This window comes from Peromyscus eremicus, chromosome 1, assembly GCF_949786415.1.
Source record: "Peromyscus eremicus chromosome 1, PerEre_H2_v1, whole genome shotgun sequence".
NCBI lineage: Eukaryota > Metazoa > Chordata > Mammalia > Rodentia > Cricetidae > Peromyscus > Peromyscus eremicus.
In genome coordinates this window covers 131,421,796-131,445,473 of record NC_081416.1, presented here as the reverse complement: position 1 = coordinate 131,445,473, position 23,678 = coordinate 131,421,796, and the positions used below count along the sequence as shown (strand labels likewise).

Below are 23,678 nucleotides of genomic sequence, written 5' to 3'. Positions count from 1 at the left end.
CTTTACAGGAAGGAGGTGAGAAGGCCTGAGAATGAATGCATAGTGTCTTTACAGGAAGGAGGTGAGAAGCCCTGAGAATGGATGTATAGTGGCTGTACAGGAAGGAGGTGAGAAGCCAAGAATGAATGCATAGTGGCTGTACAGGAAGGAGGTGAGAAGCCCTGAGAATGAATGTATAGTGTCTTTACAGGAAAGAGGTGAGAAGCCAAGAATGAATGTATAGTGTCTTTACAGGAAGGAGATGAGAAGACAAGAATGAATGTATAGTGTCTTTACAGGAAGGAGGTGAGAAGCCCTGAGAATGGATGTATAGTGGCTGTACAGTAAGGAGGTGAGAAGCCAAGAATGAATGTATAGTGGCTGTACAGGAAGGAGGTGAGAAGCCCTGAGAATGGATGTATAGTGGCTTTGCAGGAAGGAGGTGAGAAGGCCTGAGAATGGATGTATAGTGGCTTTGCAGGAAGGAGGTGAGAAGGCCTGAGAATGGATGTATAGTGGCTTACACAGTAGGTCAAATTCTGGTTCCCCCTGGCTCTTACCTGCTGCCAGGGCTACAGCAGAGCCATGCTTACTCTTGATTCACCAGATACCTCCTTGGGACAGTGACAATATTCAGGGCTGTTCTAGCTGTTGGGCAGCAAGGCCCACAGCTGGCTAACTCTTGTCTTCTAGAAGCTTCAGGCATGACAGGCAGAGAGAAAGCAAATGGGTTTCCCATTTATAAAGACCTTCAGAGCAATCCCTCCTGCCGGTACTTTCCCAAAGCCACAGCTTGGGCCAAGAGATGGGAAGTTGAAGGCCAAGTGTGGTCGGACTAAAGCAGGAAGACCTTGAAGAAATGGCCCAAGGCAGCCTTGACTGCCATCCTGAGTAGGGGCCCTGTGTCTAGCAGGATGGGGACTCAGAACCAGCAAGTGCCCCGTGAACTAAGCATCAGTACTCTCTTCATCATCATCTTCACCATCTCCTCGGGCTCCTTTTTCTAGCACATCTGAGCCCAAATGACTACACACCTGCAGGCCTTCAGACTGTAATAAATGACAGAAGGCTGGGGGTGCATCAGTTTAGCAGCTGTGGTGAAAGCTAACAGAAGAAAAAAATGGGGCCAGACTGCAAGTCACAGACCTCTTTGTAGAAGCCCCTAGGTTCCATTATCCAAGTCACCCTGAAAAGACAGTGTACAACAAAACTATATAGTAACAGTCAGTAATTCTCGCTGCCAGGCTCACAGGCTGGCAAGGGGCATGCACAGTTAGGGTTCCTCTACCCCACGATGTTTCTGTTTTTATGCTAAAAGTGGTGGTGGCCCTGGTTATCCCAGCACTAGGCATTTACACGATCTATAAGAAAAAATGAAAAGGATTTTTTTTTTAAAGATAGGATCTTAATATGCAGCCTTAGCTGGCCTAGAACTCTAGAACTTGCAAGGTAGACCAGGCTAGCCTTGAAATCACAGAGATCTGCCTGCCTCTGTCTCTCAAGTACTGGGGTTAAAGGTGTGCGCCACAACATCTGGCTAAAATAAAATTTTAAAAGTCTAAGAATAGGCATGAAAGGGCAAGACCAACGGGCATTCCGTATGGACCTTGATCAAGGAAGGGTACGGATGAAACCTTAAGCTCTATAAAATCTTGCCAACACATACGCCGTTCTATTATTGCTCTCAGAGCAGTGGCTAGGTCCCTACTCCACAGCAAATAACTGGCACAGGCAAAATCAAAGCCCCAGTAGTTTGCAGAAAACTGATTACTGAAAGGCTGGGAGGCCAGATCTTATGTTCTACCTGTAGTAAAAATGAGGAGCCAGAGATACAGAATTGTAATTCATAACTATTCACCTTGCCCGTATTGCAGGCAGAGTTTCACACACACACACACACACACACACACACACACACACACACACACACCCTACATCCCATCTGTGCACAAACAAAAAAAAATATGGAAAGAACTCAAGAGGTACCGTACAGGGTTCCACTGAAATCCTCATTCAGCTGTCTTGAGAACCCAGGGCACTGGACAGTCATAGATTGGACCCTGCATGCTTCAGAGACCCGAAGTGCTAGGGAAACTCAGAGGGGGTACCCGAGACAACTCGCTGCAGCCAGGGTTCAGGGGTCTCTGTGGAAGTTCACCGTCCAGGAGGCCTACTGCCTGAACTATGGCAAAGGAAGGGGCAAACAGGGGTTTGGGGGCCTGGAGGAAGAACCAAGCCAATATTGACAGGAAGCAGGACTAAATCCACCTGAGATTTGGAGAGAAGAACGTGGATACCGTCATCTATTTGGTCCTGTTTGCTTTTTATAGAACTGAAAAACAGGCATGGGCTAAAAAGCACTGAATGACCACCACAGCTAAATAAAACACTGAAAAATGGAAAGACAGGCAGGTAAACCCAGGGAGCCGGGTGTCGAGAAGCTCTTTGACTCGGAGAAAATGATTTCTTATAAGCATCACTAGTCAAACAGGAAGAAATGTAATCTGTTCTTGTGTGCATTCAAGATGGAAGACAGCTGCAGCCCACGCCACTTACTAGTCATTCTTTCCAAATAAAATCGAGTTGTAGTTTTACTTTGGTAAGGGAGGGGAAGCAAGCAGGTTAGGGCCTCACAAACAAGCCTAGTGCAGTTTGCTCAAGGTGAGTCCGTTCCTTGCCAACAGCATGCAATTCACTGGTATTGGGACTGAGCGCCTGGGGTTGAGAAGGAAATCTAAAATTGCTTGCTCTAAACCAGTGGTTCTCAACCTTCCTAATGCTGCGACCCTTTAATACAGTTCCTCATGTTGTGGTGACCCCCAACCATAAAGTTATTTTCCTGTTACTTCTTAACTGTAATTTTGCTACTGTTATGAACCGTAATGTAAATATTTTTGGAGATAGAGGTTTGCCAAGGGGTCATGACCCACAGGTTGAGAACTGCTGCTCTAGCGGCATCTGTAAGAACCATGTACGGTAATCCCATAGTCTCCAAGCGCTCTTTATTCTGGGAAAGACAAAGAAAACCAAGCTACAACTTGACCCACAGAACTACCAGCGGAAGGAAAGCCACAGGAGGTCAAGCAGAACAGCAGGACAGAGAGGACTGGGTTTGCCAGATAAAATAGGCACGCTACAGCTGCATCACCACCGTGTCAGTGGAGGTTAAGTCTACTCATGACACAAGCCAGTTTCTCAACCTAAAGGGAATCTACCGCCACACACAGCCACCCCATCTGATCTGTGAGACTTGGTTTCCCTGAGAAGTGACTCACTTCACTGTTCTCAACATGATTTAAACTATATTATATTAATTTAAAGGTTCCCCAAGAAAAGGGGGGAAAAACCCAAATAAATACCCATATGCGATGGCTTGTAACTGGAACCCAGCCTCTCAAGAGGCACAGACAAGTGGATCCCAGGGGCTTGCTGGCTAGCCAGTCTAGCCAGACTTCAAACTCAAGGTTTAAGGAAAGACCCTGTCTCAAAACAATAAGGTGGCTGGTGATAGGGACATCCTAGTGCCAATCTCTGACCTGCACGGATGAGCATATCTGCAGACACACTGTGCACAACACACACATTCCCAATGAGATTTTTGAATCCTAGAATAAGCCAAGATTTAATATCATTTATGATAACTACAGATGACTGTACTTTTTTCCCCCCCAAATAGAACAGTAGTATTTGGCTTCACCTTAGTCCCTGAGCTGTCTAGTCTCAAGTTCTTGGTCACTCAGGCAGTGTCTGGTATGATGGGTTCCATTTCATGGAGTGGGCCTTAAGTCAACTCTGATATTCATTGGTTCCTCTCAAAGCTTTGTGCCACCACTGCCCTAGCATATCTTGGAGGCAGGACACCACTGCTGATCCAAGAGTTTACATTAATCTTTTGGTAGCGTGCAGAGTACCTACCTGTAACAAAAACACCAGAACACAGGAGTGACGGCACCAGCTCAACTTCACCACGTTCGGTGGCACGTGGAGGTGCTGTCTTCAGCAATGGGGCCTTGCTGTCAGTTTGTAGAGAGCAACCTACAGTCTTGGCCACAGCCTGGGTTGTTTGGGGATTCCTGTGGGACCCCTTCAGCCAACAACTCAATTAGATGTAACCCAATCCAAGGATTGGAAGTGTCATTTGGTGACAAGAGATGGCCAGTTGGAGCTCTGTCTTCCTAATTACTTGGGAATTTCGGTTAGATCACCTTCATATATGTATACATTTTAGGAAGCTTCTACTGTATTAGGTTTCCACACTACCCTGCAAATGTGCTGTAATTTCACCTGTCTCTCCTTGTGTTCCTTCTATCACCCCCCTCCTCTTCCCCTCCCCACTCGGTCCTCCTATGCCACTGCCTCTCCAATCTACCCACAACTATCTGTTCTATTTCCCTTTCCTATAAATTGTAGCTTGGTTATCATTGACTTAACAGCTAACACCCACATATAAGCAAATACATACCATATTTCTCTTTCTGGATCTGGGATACCTCATTGAGGGTGATTTTTTTTTTCTAGTTCCATCCACTTACCTGTGAATTAAATGATTTCATTGTTTAAAAAAAAATGGCTGAGTAATACTTCATTGTATAGATGTACCACATTTTCTTTATCTGTTTTTCTTTTGGGGGCATTTAAGTTGTTTCTAATTTCTGACTATTATGAATAGAGCAGCAATGAACATGGTTGAGCAAGTGTCTCTGTGGTAGGATGAAGCTTCATTTGGATATATGCTCAAGTGTGGTATAACTGGATCTTGGAGGGAGATCCAATTGCCATCTTCCTAAGGAATCGCCACACTGATTTCTGTAATGGCAATACAAGTTTACACTCCCACCAGCAATGGATGAGTGTTTCCCTTACTCCACATCCTCACCAACATGAGCTGTCTTTGTTTTAATGATCTTGATGGGTACAGGATGAAATCTCAGAGTAGTTTTGATTTGCATTTCCCTGATGGCTAAAAACAAAATTGTAGCAATAAAATGACTCCTAATGATATTCTGCTATACTCATAGATCAGTGCCTTGCTCAGTCATCATCAGAGAAGCTTCCTCCTGCAGCAGATGGGAGAAAATACAGAGACCCACAGCCAGACATTATGCAGAGAATCAGAGACCTTGGAACATTCAGCCCGAAATGAGATATCTCCATCAAATCCCTCTCCTCAGGGATCAGGGAACCCTGCAGAAAGAGTGTAAGAGCCAGAGGGGATGGAGGACACCAGGAAAACAAGGCCTTCTGAATCAATACAATCAAAGCTCATATAAACTCAGAGCCTGAGACAGCATGCACAGGGCATACACAGGTCTCACTAGGCTTCCAATTTAGTGTTTTTACAGGATTTCCAAGTGAGAGAATGAGAGGGTCTTGGGTTTTTGTACTTCCTCTTGGGTTCTTCTTCTGTTTTCTTTTTTTTCAATTTATGTAGTAGTTTTTGTTTTATGTCTTACTAAGTTTTATTTTATTATTATCCCTTAAAAGCCTGTTTTCTAATTAGAGACAGAAAGGGGGTGGATCCAGATGGGAGGGAAGGAGGAAGTGGGAGGAGCAGAGGGACATGAAACTGTAATCAGGATACACTATGTGAGGGAAAAAAAAAAATCCACTTTCAATAAAAGGAAAAAAACAACAAATGCCTACTAGTTTTATAAAGCTCATGATTTCCATCAGAAAAATAATTTTTAGAGCTTTACGGATTTAAAAAAATATTTCAGGAGTGCTTGCCTGCATCTATGTATGTCTGTAACATGTATGTATGTATGTAACAAATGAATGTCTGGTATCTGAGGATGTCAGAAGAGGGCATCACATCCCCTTGGAATTGGAATTATAGATGGCTGTGAGCCACCATGTGGGTGCTGGGAACTGAATCTGGGTTCTCTGCAATAAGCAGGACTCTCAGCTACTGAGCCCCTTCTCAGGCTCCTAACTGTCAGATCATCTACTTCTAATGTTTCATTTATAGATATGTCTTCAGGATTGAGAACTTGTTCTGCTTGAAGATGCATACAGCAAACACACACACACACACACACACACACACACACACACACACACACACTTGAATGAATGACATCTAGGCACTTAGTGAAAGATCCTCACTTAGACTGAAAGAGACCAAACACGCCAGCCGCAGCATTGGGGTTCAGGGGTTTATCACTGCACTGACATTCTCTTGTAGAACATTCTTGACCAAACCTCAGTTTTTTCAAATGTGCTCCGGTCTGTGAAGACGATAACTTGTCCCTAGAGAATGAGAACTCTTCTGGAACATATCCAATATAGAAACATCTATAGAATGCATAATAGTCTGCAACATGAAACCAGAGATATACAGGAAATCATCTGATCCAGTTGGCGCCCTATGTTGGCTGATCCTTTGATTACTTAACACTTACCAGGCAGGTAGTGACAGCATAGTAATGTCAAGAATAAAGCAGCAGCAGTCTGTATGGCAGGAGTCTACAGCAGCTGTCCTATAACCCCAGGATCTAGCAGAGGATGCTCATAAAGTCTCAATTAGTTTTGAATGACAATACTAACATTAAAGTCAGGCTGGGAAGCTTGTTTCTTTAATCCTGCACTCAGGAGGCTAAGGCAGGAGGAGGATGAGTTAGAGGCTAGCCTGGGCCACACAGTAAGACACTGTCTCAAAAGCATCAAAATGCATAAAGTATCATTCCTTCTCCTTAGGGAACACAGGGCTGCAGGAAGTTACAGAAATAGAGGGAGGTGACACAGAGCCTTTCTTTCATCTTGGACATCCAACTACATGGGTGTGGAAATATTTCTTTTATCAAGCAGATGGTATGCTCTATCAACAGCTAGTAAGCCACTTTTGTAATCTTTCAGCTGAGAAAACAACACACTCCTTACATCATATCAGAAAAGGAATGACTCTAAGACTTCCAGGCAATGCAGCTATTTTTCAAATTCAAACTCCCTTGTTAGCCATTATAAATGATTTCAAATGTGCCATTCTTGGCCGTGATTTGCACCAAACCCTGGATAAGCATGCAGCAAAGTTGTAATCCCAGCATATCGCTGTCCCCCATGAGGTTCTTCAACAGTCTGTCTTTCCTTTCCCCTGGCATACCATCCTTGGGAGCTAGAGGTCTCTTCCAAATCAAGCTGTGCTTATGCTACATAGAGCAAGTGCAAACTCTAGGCTGTCTCCTGCAGGCTAACAAACTACCTCAGCTCTGCTCTGCCTGCATTTGCTCTTCTCCTTAGTGTGCAGTGGCCTGTACCCACTGTTGTGGTTTGAATGAAAAGATTTCCTCTAATTTATCAACACTCAGTCCCCAGGTAGTGGTGCTGTTTGGGGAAGCCTGGGAGTGAGGCGTGGCCTTGCTGGAGGGAAGCATGTCACTGGAGGTGGGCTTTGTGAGCTTCAGGGACTTGACCTACTCCCTGTTCTCTCTCTCTCAGCTTCCTGCTTGTGGGTCAAGATGTGAGCTCTCGGCTTGTGGCTCCAGCTACCACGCCTGATGATTGCCCTCCATGATGGACTTTTATCCCTCTGAAACCACAGCCTAAATAAACCCTCCTTCTTGAAGCTGCCTTGGTTGGGGTGTTTCGTCACAGTAACAGAGAAGTAGCTAATGAGCTTATTTTCCTAGTCAAAATGTGGCAGATAATGAATCTAACTCAGGAAGCCTTTGTGCTGGATGGACACCCTCAAGGCCAAGTCGTTTTCCAGTTTGTAGTCACAGAATGGGCTTTAAAAGGGGAGGGGGCAGTGAGAAGCTCAGCAGATTAAGGGCTTTGCAGCCAAGCCTGAGGGCCCCACACCCCCCCCCCCCCCCACATAGTAGGAGAGAACAGGCTCCTGCAGGTTGCCCTCTGACCTCCACAACGTAATAAACAAATAAATAAATAAATAAACAAATAAATAAATAAATAAAATGTAAAACACTAAAGAGTAAATAAAAAAGAGGATAAAAAAATGTCTTGAAGCCGGGTGGTGGTGGCGCACGCCTTTAATCTCAGCACTTGGGAGGCAGAGGCAGGTGGATCTCTGTGAGTTCGAGGCCAGCCTAGTTTACAAAGCGAGTTCCAGGAAAGGCGCAAAGCTACACAGAGAAACCCTGTCTCGAAAAAGAAAAAAAAAAAAAAAAAAAAAAGTATTGAAGTGTGGAGCTGTTTTGGAAATTATTTTCTTACCCAGTCACCAGTGACCTAACGTGCTGAAGAAGAAGAAGACAGCTTTATTTCATTTTACCAAACACCTGGAGTTGTCAAAAAGTTAAGGCAGAGCAGAAAGAAAACACGAATCCAGTATGGTTTTTTTTAAACCAGATTTAAGATTTTTTTTTTTAATTCAAATTGACCCAAAGCAAAACTTACATTACAAAGAAAGAACAGAATATATTATGATACAACACACTGGGAGTTACATGAAAGCTAAATTTGTGGGCAAACGGCCTCGTCCCCATCCCATCCTGGGCTAGCAAGTAATTCAGTAGGGAAGTTAGAAGCGCTTTCGTATGGTCCACTCTGCTCATGGTCCACTCTGCTCATTAAGCTACACTCTCTTGTGCCTTATGAGGGTGTGAGTCTAACAGGTCATGCTAGACTCTCTCATGCTCCAAAAGTGACTCCTGCCACTGCCAGAATGCTGACTTCTCCATCGAAACGTTGCTCCAAGCATGACTGATAATGAATTAAAAAAAAAACAAAAACCCAGTCATCCAAACTAATGAACCCGGGTTATTCTTTAGTAAATAGTTTAGAAATATGGGAATTAAATAATCTAGAAAACCACTCTTACTCTGCTGTACATTTATAAACACAAATATTTACAAAGAAACACCCTTGTTTGCAAAAGATGAGGTTTGCAGTTCATTAATGATCATAATCTTTTATGAGCTGGTTTCTTTGGTGTATTTGCCAAATGCATTTTATAAAGTTTTAGGAATAGGCTTAAATAATACATTTCAAAAGAAACACAAAAGAATCAGTGGCAAATTTTGAGTCAAGATTTTGGAATAGCCAATAGGCCGCGTTTCTGAAAATGCTTCTTTTTCTCTCCTCATGGCCACAGAACGCTTCTCTGATAATCAAATTCAAGTGCAGACCTACATGTCATCACAGCCACCTAAGCAACTGTACGGCCTTTCAGTCACCATCAGATACAGTATACGACTGGGATTCAATTAATAAACAAAGAACATTCTTTTAAGCTTCCAGATAAATCAAACCTCAAACAATAAATAATGGAATTATACACTTCTTCATTAAATAGAATTCTCGATTCCAGGAAGAGCGCTCATAATTTGTATTTCTGAAGTCATAGCAGCACACAGAACAAAGAATTTGCCTTACGATGATCTTTGTACTTGGGATTCCCTGACTCAGTCTCAGTGGCTTAGCTCAGAACCCTCTGAATGGCTGGGGAGTGAATGTCATTTCTAACTCACTGAATAAATTACACACACATATGAGCCCTGTGCGACCCGGACACTAACACGGCAGCTCCGAGTGCACGCTCCAGGCTCCCTCCCACCACTTCCCACGCTGGGCTTGGGGTTCTAAAAGAAGTTACACTCAGGTAACTGGTCACGTGGTGTCCCTCAGGCTGTTAATGAGTCTCCAGCCTTGACCTGGATCCTGGATAAAAAATGAGAACACAGCTGTCTGCACAGGGGAAGCTCCTTGGAGATAACCTTTCCGACAAAGTCACGACAAACACCTATCCCTATCCACTGGGTTCCCAGCTACTCAGGGATCAGTTAGAACTTGGCTATGTGCTCTCGAGCTTGCCGAAGGCATCTATGGGCCACACTAGCGATTCCCTGAATCATCTTTTTTCTCCAAGCTGCCTGTTCAGGAATCTTTACACCATCTAGGCGCACACAGATTCCACGTTCTGATGTCACAGCTACTTTGCAGCCAAGATGACACACTCTAGGCTTGAGAAGACAGCACTGTGGGCCTGCACTTGGTGAAGCTGAATTTCTGCTTAATCCCACTGTGGGGTGAAAGAGTGTTTGCTTGACGCCCCCAAACTGGCAATTCTGACAAGAAAGAGAAGCCCTTTACCTTGCAAACTTCTGACAGCAAATTTATTAACAGTTATAAATATTTTAAAGATTTGTCAGGGCACTAAGAATGACACTGGGGCACTTGAAAAGGCTCTCCTCAAACTAACATAAAGACGAATGAAGCAGTGAGCGTGTGTCCGAGGACACGTCCCTGATGCCTAGTGCCTACGGGCCTTCTCCCTTGCTACTGATCCTTCACCACACCCAGGTTTATCTTGTACACACATGTCCAATCAACCCAGAAAATAAAATATTTGTCTTGAAGAGCTTTACTGTACCTACCTTCAAAACAGACAGGAAATATTTAATTAGCATATTAGCAATTTGCCAGGATCACGAGAGTGCCCATTAGAGATTTTACCCTTAAAATATATATGTATACATATTACCAGGAAGGAAAACAAAACAAAACAAAACAAACAAACAAACAAAAAAACACCATGAAACCACCCCAAATTATTTAATCATTAAAATCAAATGGTTTAGCAAGAATGTGGGCTATTTCTAGGGAACACTGTATCACCAGGATATGAAATTTGTTCCTTAAAGTGAAAGAAAACACAGCGCTGAAAGTGGAGTTGAGGTGACACACAGTGGGTCTGCAGTGGGAGTGGTGGCTCCTGCTCTGAGGGGCACGAGGAAGCCGGCCGGTGAGGAACAGGAGGAGTGAGAGAGTGAGAGACCGACTGACCGACTGACCGACTGACCGACTGACCGAGAGACTACGCCAAGAGGGAGCCGCACAAGAGGCACGGGTTTTAAAACAGAATACACTGGCTTTAAAAAGTGAATTCCTTTCCCCATTCATTTTGTTTAAAAGCACAATTCAACAAGAGAGAGAGGAGTTGAAACACAATGTCTCAGGGTAGTGTCCTACAGTTGTTTAAAAAAAATAATTTAAAAATAGCGCACACCAAAAGGAAGCAGAGGTACTGGGTTTTTTTTTCCCCCCCATTGGAAAGCTACATTAATTAGAAGGGAAAAAAGAATTTTTAAACAGCTCATCTGTACTCGTTAAAAATGAATGAGGTGATAGCATTACTGTAAGTTTCTTCGCAGGGAATTATCCAGCGTCACCCAGGATCTACTAGGTGAGCCTGAGACCTCCAAACTTAACAAATGTTCTACTGGTTTCTAGTACCTTGTTCACCAATGAAACCAGAGCTCAAAAGGGAGAACCCTCCACTTTGAACCTGCCTGTGTTGGTGCATTTAGGAAAAACAATTTTTCTAAATGCAGTATTGTATAGAAAGGCTTGGACCTCATAGACTTGGACCAAGAAACCAAATTAAGACCTTCAAGCGTGGTGTGTGTGTGTTCATATATATATATAAAAATCCCTCCCCTAAAATGAAAACCAACCAAACAAAAACCCTAAAAGTGTATACCTGCCTTCTGACTTCACAGCAAATCAGAAATTGCATAGGATATACTTTGTGCAAGGCCCAGAGCCTTTTAAGTGTCTGGAATAACTCTTAATCTTGCTCACAGTCCAGGTATATCAGATATCATCAAATTTGTGTTTTAAGTAGTCTTTCATGACCTTGGCAATTGGTAGTTCATCAAGCAGCTTCAGGTTTTGAAGGCCTATACACTGTCGAATTTTAATTCGGCACAGGTCCTGCAGGGTTCTGGGTTGTCCTAAAATGACAAAAAAAAGAAAATGTTACAAAGCTACAAAGCACAGCATTGCAGAGGGAGAGGCTTTGGTGTCAGGGAAGTGTGGTTTTCCAGGGAAGAACCTGCTGTGGACCTCACAGGCAAAGGGCTGGAACGATGGACTGACCCAAACCTAAGAGTCATCAGTACCTTCATGTGGTGTCTCATCCACTGGTCTTCCAAAACCTTTTACAAGAAGGTAGCATTACGGTCTGAGTAGGGAATGACCCTGTCAGGCACAGGATTAGGATGCTTCATGCTTAGATCATGGCACTGTTTTGGCAAGTGCTGTGGAAGCTCCAAGAGGTAGGACCTAGCTAGAGGCTACAAGTTACCTGGAGCAGGGCATTGGGAGTTTATTATCCCTGGATTGTGTCCTGTCTTGTTCCCTCTTCTCTATCTACTGTGACAGGAACAGCCTCCGTTGCCATGACTTCCTGCCCAAACATGTGAGAGCTGTCAACTGTAGACATAGCCCTCCAAAACTGTGGTCCAAAAGAATCTCTCTTCAAACCGGGTGGTTGTGGCGCACGCCTTTAATCTCAGCACTCTGGAGGCAGAGGCAGGTGGATCTCTGTGAGTTGGAGGCCAGCCTGGGCTACAGAGCAAGATCCAGGACAGGCACCAAAACAACACAGAGAAACCCAGTCTCTAAAAACCAAAAGAAGAAAAAGAATCTCTCCTCTTCTAAGTAGCCTATGTCAGGTAAGTGGGTCACTATGAACCGACAAGCAACTGCCAGAGAGATGCCTCTATCTCTGCTTTACAAATAAAGTCCTCAGGATGAGAGATTTAAGTATAGTGGCTGCTGTTTGACAACCAATTGTAGCACAGAATAATTCTAAGGACAGTCTTTCTGATTCCAAGCCTGGGTATTCTTCTACTATAAATTAAGGAATTGTGGGTCTGTCCTGATGAGACTCTAATACGAAGGTGAGTGTCTGTGAGGAAATAGTTTCTCTGGGCCTCAGTCTCTTCACAAGAAAAGCATGGGCTGAATGAGATGCTCACTAAGGTGGACTGTTTCGACTCCAAGGCTGATATGCTGGAGCCTCAACATAGCACCACTTCTATGGGGCTCTGCAATGATATCTGCTTGCCTGGTCACTCTCACCAGGGCAGAGCAGACCCTGGGATAAGGGATGAGGGCTGGGTGGTCCAGCAGCCTGGGAGTTTGAAAGGCAGCTTAAGCTAGTCTGTATCTCTCGCTTACTTCATAATCCACACCCTGATCATTGGCGAGTAACCACTGTGGTCACTGACCAAAACAAGAGCAATAAAATCCAATTCTGTTTCTCTCAACAACTTTTTATGCCTTAACAATACTGATCATTACTGACCCGAGGCAAACTTCTTTAACAATGCCTCAGTAGGTGTCTAGAGTCACACAGGACTGACTAATAGTATGAGAAGGTTATCCCGTATTGAATGCCTGCTGTTCCATGTATAGCAGAAGCTCCTGAATCTATGGAGTCCTTGAATCCTTTTACAAGTGAGGTATACAAAGCATCACTCCATTTTACTGCAGTCTCAGAGAGATTAAGTAACAAGCTTCAAAAGTCAAGGAGACAGCATATTTCAGTGGCTATAAACACTTAGTCTCAAATCCCATTATGTTTTCAAAAATTACTGAGGATATGAAAGAACTTTTGATGTGGGTAGTATCGATGGTGATAACCACATCAGAAGCTACAACAGAAATTTTATAAATACATGTTAATTCATTTATTACACATTAAAATGAACAGCTTATGATGAAAACTCCATTTTCCAAAATGAAACAAAATGGTGAATGGGAAATAGCACCCCCTGCCCATGCCTTGCCTCCCCCTCCCCCCAGTCTGCCATGCTTTCCAATGCCTGACTTTCTAGAAGATAGCTGAACTTTCTTGGGCACATTTGCATTCAGTCTGTTAAAACTAAAAACCACACCATGTAGTCTCAGGAGAGAAGGAACATGGAGAGGGCAGAGAACACCACGCTGCTGCTATGAGATCACTCCGACCTCACAGCCTCCCTGGGAGGGTCTCGGGCTGTACCTGGATAAGCACTGCTCTTCTGAGTCCTTTATCTCTTGCTTGCATTGTTTTTAGAGTGTGACAGTGCAAAAGTAACTCACTCTTCTAAGTGAAAAGAGCTCCATAAGACTTAGGCCTCCAGGTCTGACGCTGGTGCTCAGCAGTAGCGCACTTCCCTAGTGAGTGCAGGGTTCAATTCCCAGCATCCCAAAAGAGGAAGGGAAAGTAAGAGACTGAAGACTTTGCTCTGGAAGGCCTGGATGAACACACTGCTTTCCAAGAGTACCACACACGCAGTCTCCTAGGAGTCCCAGCATGTGTATGACAGAAGTCTGCAGAAGGCTACATGCAAGGAAGTGACCACTCACATACTTGTCTGTCTCTAGACAGTTCATATGTCCTTTATTTTCAAGGGTGATGCAAAAGCAGCCCTTCATCAGAAAAGACAAGGTCAGGTTCTTCGTCACATTTTCAGAGATGCCCCTATCATTAGTACTTAACTGAGTTCACCTGACATTTGACCTTTAAGACAACACTCCATTATGTTATTTGTTTGCTCCATGCAGTGTTTCTGGAGCAGCTTGACTATGGATTCTATTGCCAAATAGCTCACTCACTCAGTGCCTAGTGGGTTAGCACTGTGGCCACTGGGAGCTCAGCCACCACCATCCGGGCCTACACATTCTGGAATGCTTCACTCAGGGAAGTCCTAGACCTAAGGATATTGGAATGCTTTTCTCAGTTTGTTGTTTTTCTTTTTTCTTAAGCAACATGCCATGTACAGCACCCTTTAATATTTTGGAAGAATATGGTCTTTTAAAGATTTTGTAGTCATATGTAACTCCTGAGTACAGAATTGCCTTGAATGATAAGGGCATATTGTAGTGGCTAAAATCAATAGTCCTGGAGGCAGAATCCACAGGCTCCTGGTTCTACCACTCACCACCCGCACAATCTAGGCTGAGTTGTTTAGCCTGCTGCCTTAGTTTGCACCTAACAGCACCCACCTCAAAGGCTTTATAAGAATTAAAATCATTCACTGTGATAAAGTGTTCAGAACAGTACAAAGCAAGCTGGAAACTCAATTCTAAAAACATTAGTTGAGGGATATTTCGCTCATTTTCAGGAAACTAGAAGGCCATCCTTGGAAGGTGGTCTTGATCTTCCGGGTGTGAAGATGGTAAGAAAACAAGATGGTTAGAAGGGACAAGTAGTACCCACTAGCAGGGAGGAGTTGGGCAAACTGCTGGCTGTCACCATAAGACATCGCCCATGTGACTTCAAAGACAAGACTTACACTGTGTGAAAGATGCATGTCAGGGAAGGGTCTAACTAGCCCTCTCTCACACACCAGGAAATGGACTCAAATCCCGCCTGCTTGTCAGCATGCAGATTCAACAGCAGGCTAAATGCAGAGGGCATAAAGGCTGCTCAGCATTACTGTTATGCACAGATATCTTGGGAGTCTTTCTTCAGGGAGAGCATCTTGGGACCAGAAGATTACGATTAAAGGATGAGTTTTTATCTCTTGTTAACAGACCACATGAAAGCATTTCCTGCGCACCTACTACACACTTAGCAGTGCAGTGTCCAAAGAATAGAGGGACAAAGAGAAGAAGAGCAGGGGGAAGGAAGAAAAGGAATATGGGTGGGAGTCAGCGAAATGCTTATCCCACTCACTGGGCATCATGGGAAATGAGGAAGTACTGCTCCACTGTGGACTTGTAACAGGGAAGCTCGAGGACAGCTCCTCACAGACTGTAATTTATGGAATTATAAACACTGGAGGATGCAGCAAGAACTACAAGGTGTTCAGACTAATGAACCACAGTGGCCTTACACAATAGTTCAAAGGGTTAATCTTGCCAGGCTGTGGAGAGGCCTATCATTACTAATAACCAGGTTGGCACAAAATAGGAAATCTGCTTCTGAAGGGCCCAGTTTAGTGTAAATAAAAAGCCCGGGCAAGGGTATAACTTAGAAAATTAACTGTCCCAAAGCACCTCCCCTTGTGGCTTTTATGAGGGAGACCTGATTTATTTCTTGGGATAAAGATATCTGGACCTGGGGACTGGAAAGATGGCTCAGCTGTTAAAGAATGTGAATTGGTCTTCTAGAGGGCCTGATTCCAGCACCCATGTCGACTACTCACAGCCATCTGTCACTCCAGTTCCAGAGGATCCAGTGCCTTTGGTCTCTGTGGACACCTGTGCTCATGTACATCAACACCCATACATAATTAAAAATAAATCTTTAAAACTTACTCATATTCATAAAGGTAGACAAAGACTAAACATTTCAACCAGTCAAAGGCAAACCACAAAGAGACGAGTCCTAGGCTTCTTTGTGGTGGCAGACAGTGACACAGAGGGGGAGGGGAGGGAGCCTCTCCTCTGGATTGCTTCAGTCTGTCATTCCTTAAAGAACCTCTCCATCTCCATAAGCATCCAGAAGGATCTCCTAATCTTTCTGTTTAATTCCAGTTCCTATTTTAAAATTCTACCGTAAGCATATTTTTTTCTTTTAAAGACAGGGTCTCATTATATAGCCCCAGCCAGCCTGGAGCTTACTGTATGTACCAGGCTGGTCTACAATTCACAGAGATCCACTTGCCTTTGCCTTTCGAGTGCTAGGATTAAAGATGTGTACCTCATGTCTGGCCAACCATACATTATTCTTTTGCTTTTGCTTCTGAAGTCTTCTCACTAGGGCTAAGTATAAAGTGGGATAAACAACTCTTACTTTATAGGTCCAATGGCAGGTTCTAGCTCCCTTAAAGTAACAATTACAGTATTCACTTACACTTTCAATATACACAGTATCAGCTTTCTGACATAATAAGTCTATTGGTTACATTTCTCCTTGGGCAGCTGAGCACTGGTCCTCTGAATGAGACGTCCCCCATAATCCTGAGCATACAAATGCTTAGTCTCCAGTTGGTGGGACTCTTTAGGTGGCTTAGGAGGTGAGGACTTGCTGGAGGAAATCCGTCACTGGAGGCGGGTTTGGAGAGTTTAAAGGCTCCTGCCGTTCCTAGTTCACTCTCTCTGCCTGGTGCTTGTGGCTCCTGCCCCATGCCTTTGCTCTGCCATCATGGACTCTAGCCCTCTGGAACCATAGCCCAAATAAATGCCTTCTTCTATAAATTGCCTTGGTCATGGTCTTTTATCATTGTGACAGACAAGTCACAAAGCCAAGCAAAAACTATACATGATTTACTCACAAATGTCAAGACATCTACAGATGCCAACATTAAAAGTAGGGACTATAAAAACACTACAAGGAGGTACAGAACAAGATACTTTCTAGTCAGTTTGAATAAACTGATTTATTAAAAAGACGTTTGCTATGTCAAAGAACTTAAAAAATCTGAATGACAACTGTGTACTGTTGTTTTCTGAAAACAGTTTTTAATAAGTTAGAAATAAAACCTCCTGTAAGAGTCTAATGTCGATGGTCTGGTAAAAAACTCTAATTCATTAGGAAAAAAACTTAAAATACCTGGTTAAAATGTGTTGCACGGATTTCTTCATAGAGAGAGCCCACTGTATAATAGGTCACCCCACAAAGTAACGATGGAGGCACTGGGAAGGGGCACAGTAGGCCAGGGCTGTGGATACCCACGCCATTTGGGGGGTAAATCAGCTCACATTACCTACCCTGTGCTGGATTTAGCTGAGAAAGCCATGGCCTGTTTCACTTCCTTAAAATTTAGAAAAACAGAAGAGCATGTATTTTTTAAAGGTTTGTTGCTTGTGTATGTTGGTGGTGCCAGGGATTGAGCCCAGGGCCTTACACACACTAAGCATGTACTCCAATGCAGGACCACTGAACCACACATCCCCTACACACACACACACACACACACACACACACACACACACACACACACATACACACACTCAGGTTTTTATTTTTTCCTTTTTTTTTAACTTTTAGTTTCAAATCTTATTTCTGTAAACATAGTACTTTTGTTTTTTTGGTTTTTTAAGTAACATAGTACTTGACCATTACTGAAATCTAAACAAAAACATATTTCTGGTTCCTTCAATATTTATAAAATAGTATTTTTAAACATCTGTGATTACTGTTCCAGCAAGCAAATATCTTAAGTACTTGACAGATTAAGTCTCCTGTGAAACAGTTTACACAACTCAATTCCCAGCCACTTCAACTTTTCCTTTTAGCATTATGAGCTATTCACTTCCTTAAAACACACAAATCAAAATCCACCCCAGGCCTACCTTTTATATAGCCCTGAAAGCATACTGATTGGTGATTCTAGTCTTTGAATGATGTTTCTGGAACACAGGGCACTGCCTTAGCTCAGATATCTCAGGATATTAAACATAAACTCAATAAACTCAACCAACCTAAGAACAGCCTAGACCAGAGTCAGAAGAATAAAAGATGTTGCACATAAGTGTGCTAGGAGCAGCCCACACCAGCAAGGTGGATGGTGTATTTACTTGAGGACCTGGCATTTCTGACATGCTCTATACATGACCAGTCTCTGCAAACTGCCCCCAGAATCCAAGGAACTAAAATCCTCAACTGATAGGAACCATTTGTCCCAAGTCAGCAAAGCCACAATTTTCTAAACAACGTCCAGGAGTAAGAGACCTCTCTAGATCCTGAGCCATAAACAGGCGAGCAGGAGGCAAGCTCTCAGCTTACCCACAGATTTGAACTTCAACCAAAAATACATTAAGGATTCTTCACATTCTAAAACACCAGGCTGATAGGATGCCCCTAACAAACCCTGAATGTAGGGTTGGAAATACAGCTTGTGGCAGAATGATTACCTAGTATGCCCATGGCCCTGGCTTTGATCCTTAGCATTGAAAATATGAAAACTACACATTGCTTGGTTTCCACTTCTTAGCTGAAGGATGCCTCTGCACCTTTAAAACAGGAGACTCTCAAAGAATTTGTGCTTATGTGGATTATCTTTGTCTATATTTACTATATTTGGAAACTAGAAATTTCAGAAACATTTCTGACTTGTTTATTAAAAATAGCAGTGGTCAGTTCATCAGCTGAAATAAATTTTATGAAAACAAACAAAAATTGGTGTCATTTTCTGAAACAAGGAGGCTGTGAGGCTGCGCCCCCCCCCCCCCCCCCGTTTCTCCTGTCCTGCAAATGTCTCTTGATGTCTATCTTCTATCTGCTTTGATTTCAGTCTGTGTGATATCCTGACTACAGGACTAGAAGAACTCTAGCTCAGTGTTCTCAACCTGTGGGTCACAACCCAACCCTTTCACATGGGTCTCCTAAGACCATTAAAAAACACAGAAATTTACATTATGATTTGTAGCAGTAGCAAAATTACAGTTATGAGGTAACAATGAACTTATTTTATGGTTGGGGGTCACAACAAGAGAAGCTGTATTAAAGGGTCACAGCATTAGGAAAGTTGAGAAAGACTGAGCTAGCTTCTGTGACTAAGAAAGCAAGGAATACTTAGAATAGCCTTTTCCAGACAACCTTGGATACTCCATGAAACCCTCTTAAAATAGGACAAGGGACTTTTTTCTTTTTAATTTTGGGGTGTGTGTGTGTGTGTGTGTGTGTGTGTGTGTGTGTGTGTGTGTATGTATGTTGCATATATACGTAGGAGCATGTGTATGTGGAGGCCAGCATTAAATACTGTCTTCCTCAACTGCTCCCTCACCTTATTTTTTGAGGCAGGGTCTCTCACGGAACCTGAAGCTCACCATCTGGCTGGGAGCTGGCCAGAAGGGCCCAGAGATCCTCCTGTCTTCACCCCCCAGTGCTGGGGTTACAAAACATGCTACCATGTCCACCTTTGTATGTGGGTGCTGGGTATCCAAACTGATGTCTTCATGCTTGCTTGGCAAACACTACCAACTGAGCCATCTCCCCAACCCTAACAGCTGTGATACAGAATCTGAAAACACACTGATGAAATTTTTGTACTTTTAGATTACAGTCCATTGGTATATCTTAAAATTTTAGTGGACCGCCAGGCGGTGGTGGCACATGCCTTTAATCCCAGCACTAGGGAGGCAGAAGTAGGTGAATCTCTGTGAGTTCAAGGCCAGCCTGGGCTACAGGGTAAGTTCCAGGAAAGGCACAAAGCTATACAGAGAAACCCTGTCTCAAAAAAACAAAAAAAAAAAACCAAAAAAAAAAAAAATTTTAGTGGACCATTTACCCATACACAGAGTAATATAAATTAATCATATGATTCCAAAAAAAAAAAACAAAAACAAAAAAACCCCCCACTTTTCTTAATATTTCTACTGATCTCAGAAAAAAAAAATCATTACATAGTAGGACTCTCACAATGGTAAATACAAGTTTTCAAAACCACTCTTTTCAAAGCTCAAGATCTGGCTGGTCATCAATACTGTGGTCATTTTCCTTAAAGTGACAAGTGAACTTTGTGCATTTCCAAGAAAACGCCTGCTAAGTGCCCATGATTAAATGGTATACTTTGGCTGTCAGTCACTCTTTCAAGGAAAAATGGATCTCCATGAAAAAAGCTACCGGTGGAGCTCAACCCAACCTGTCACTTCTCCTCCACTCAGTCATTTCCGTCTACAGAGCATTTAAAAGGTATGTGCACAAAGGGACAAGATGTAATTCAATTATGTTTACTGCTCTGTCACAGACACTTGGAAATGGGTTGGAATACTCATGACTGAGGTTTCCTGGCAGAGAAGAAAACAGTCATTATCAGCACCATACAGCCAGGTCGTCTGTCTGTCATGCTAACCTGGAAGCAGTTTTCCTCCAGAGCTCATACATCCCCAGCCCAAAGGTCACCACAGTGTAAAGGGCAAGAGCTACAGCTGTGCAACTGGACCTTATGGCCATCTGTGGACTCCTAGAAGCCCAGCCTTTGGGAACAATACAACAAATAAACAAAATCAGCTCTACACAATCCTCTTTCCCTCCTTCCTTCCCTCTCCTCCTCCCCTTCCTCTTTCTCCTCACCTCCCTCCCTCTCTCCTTCCTTCTTTCCAAGTAATAGAAAACCATTGCCTTTAAAAGTAGCAGATATTGGCAAGAGTTTGGTCCAGTTCCCCCCATTTTTTCGAGGAAGGTACCAAGCTTTGTAGGGTGGAGCTAGGGGCTGACGCTCTTGCCCAAGGTAATTAGGTAAGTCATTGTGGCACTCTGCACCACCCCATTCTGCTGGCTTAACAGCATGTGATATGGGCACATGAGAGCCTGTGATGATGAAGAGAAAGGAGCTTCTGATCCCTGTGTGCGAAACCCTCCTCAGCTCAAAGAACACAGCGAGGATGCTTTCACACTTCAAATGAAAAACAATGATAAAACCAGATGGCTGTCCCATTACAACTCTAGCATGTGTAGAGCTTAGACATCATCAATCCTGAGTTCTTGACACAAGAAAAACTTGCACAACTTTAAAAACTAAGCCTTATCTTGGAGCAATCAAAAAGACTGAGGTTGCAGGCAGAGCACTTTTATCAAAAGCTCTGGAGATTAAGATAGACCCTGAGCACTAAGTCTGACCCATGCTTACCTGAGCAGAAGCCACCGGGCCCACAAACAGAAACACTGGAGACCATGGATGGACAGAACATCAAGAGCCAGTGTGAGGAAGCCCTGCCAGGTCCTCAAGGTGAAGACCAATAAAGACCCTGATGGCTATGGCAGGGGAGGGTAAGCACAACTGGCACCCCAAGCCACTCCATAGCTAAGGCTGCTCTCCAAAGGAAGAGACTCACCCAGGGAACAGACCCTTCTCAGGCTTGGCCTTCCTCCCTCACCTTACAGGACTGGAGGAAAAAGCCTACCTAAGGGAAAGCACATGACGATTCCTGCCTGGGGACACAGGCCCACTTGAAAGACTGGAACTGAACTAGAAGATTACAGGGTGGTGGCCCACCACCACACCTTACAACTACACCCACAGGCTCCAGTGCAGTAACAGTGGGCTACAGCCGACAGACTGAGGAGGAGTCAAGGGCATGAGCAAGGATGGATGTGCAGTGAGGGAGAGACAAGGGCACTGGAGAACTCTGCGCATCCAGCTATCCGTAGTGATGTCAACACAATCCCATGGCTAGCCAGATTAATAGGAAGCCTTACATGAAGACTATTAGAAGCGGGGCATGCTGGCTCACACATATAATCCCAGCACTAGGGAGGCATAAGCAGAGGAATTTACTGCAGGTTTGCAGACAGCATGGTCTATACAGCAAGTCACAGGCCAGGCAGAGCTATATAGCCAAGATGGTCTCAACAGGGACAAAACAGAAAAAAAGGTGGTGGTGGGAGCATTCACTATCACCTGAGTTCTTGCCGCTCTCCACATCATGCCTAGCTTCAACTTAAAAAAAAAGTTACACAGCATGCTAGGCAGGCTAAAGAGAAAAGCAGCTAGAGATAAAGCTAGCGTCAGAACCAGACTTCGATGTGACACAGATGCTGTAATTACGGTAAGCCAGAGAACTTAGAGTAACTATGATTATTCATTTCAACCTAATGAAAACATTAGAGTGAGGGAAATCCTGACTAATGTCCTAATGAAGCAGCAGTTCTGCAGAGCTGAGTTCCCACACAGGGTGAATATGGACGTGGCAAAGTGAGGACCAAGAGGCCAGATGTCCTGAGAAAAGTCCTGACTCCACCTGCCTGGCCCCGACTTTGACTCTACTGTGTCTTCTGAACATGGTCCTCTCCTACCCAAGGGGACACATTAACAAGGAAAGGTCCCCGAGGTAGCCAGCTCTTCTGTACAGTCTTATCAACCAAATGCAGAGACGGCTAGCCCCCTTTCAGATCCTGCACTCTAGCTGCTTTCCAGACTGTAAACACCAGCAACTGCAGGTCACCAGCTCTTTGTTTTGCTTTCTGGAGACAGGGTCTTGTGACTGTAGCCCATTCTAACACAGCCTGGCCTGGTCTGGCCTGGCCTGGAACCCAAAGTCCCCTTGTCTCAGCCTCCTGAGTGCTAGGATTACAGGTGTGCACCATTACAGTTCTTTTCAACACTTCCATTTCCCGGATGCGGAAGCGGCTGGTATAGCACAGAGACTTGTACCACCCAGTCATCTAGTCTATAATCCATGCATGAGTATTTCTAGATGGGCCATTGCCCAATACTACAGTTTCTCTGTGAATAAAATTCCAGGCATGAATTCATTAAAATCTCATCTTTTAATATCGAAGTTCTTGTTAGTCACTACCCGAGGTTAAGCCTTCTCGTGATATTTCTGTCTTTCTCGGGAGATTGTACATTCTGGGGGCTGGCTCAGCAGACAGCTCTTACAGAGGATCTAGGTTCCCAGCGTCCTCCTGACAGCTAACAATCCCCTGTAACTCGAGGCCCCAATGCCCTCTGCTGGCCTCCTTGGACACTGTACACACACACGAGGCACAGACATATAGGCAGGAATACGCCCATACACATTGAGTAAAAATAAATACGTTTTTAAACATATTCCATGCTCTGAACAACTACAACTCTGCAGTCTGTGGTTATCGAGTAACTAGAGAACTTTACACTGTGAGGGAAGACGATGAGAACAAACTCAACGAAATTAGAACCAGTTCTCTGGTGGGTTCCATTGGTAGCTAACCATCCCCTCAGGTTACACTACATGTAGATGTTTTCACAAAGTTATAAATGGTACCACCACTTCAACACTCTTTCCACAGCTTTCCCCTGTTCTTTGTATAAACCGGTTCACCTTTTCCTTTAGGTAAGCACTTCCATAACCTGCTTTCCCCCTTAGAGCTGGAACCCAACCCCAAAGGTCCACACCCCCAATGATGTCCATGTGGTGTAATCCTACAAACTCTACCCAGTTCTAGCCTGGCTTTCCATAGGGGAAGGGCAGTTCATCTCCTGAGGATTCTGCCGCTGTCCTCACGACCATGCCAACGTGTCATTCGACACACCTCCATGGACTCCAGGCTCTACGTCCTTTTTGTTCATTGGCACCGCCCCCTGGCTTCCAAATTTAAA

At 43.9% G+C, this 23,678-nt stretch overlaps 1 protein-coding gene across 3 annotated transcripts in view; it reads right to left on the bottom strand.

Annotated features, from left to right (window-relative positions):
* Positions 1 to 10,979: 10,979 nt before the first annotated feature.
* Asb7 (ankyrin repeat and SOCS box containing 7) overlaps positions 10,980 to 23,678 on the bottom strand; it is a 47,331-nt gene continuing 34,632 nt past the window's right edge. For all 3 annotated transcript variants that reach the window (XM_059273191.1, XM_059273206.1, XM_059273199.1), the window contains one exon: positions 10,980 to 11,669. In XM_059273191.1, coding sequence (XP_059129174.1) covers positions 11,530 to 11,669 — 140 coding nt within the window. In that variant the 3' untranslated portion in view covers positions 10,980 to 11,529. The remainder of the gene's footprint in view (positions 11,670 to 23,678) is intronic.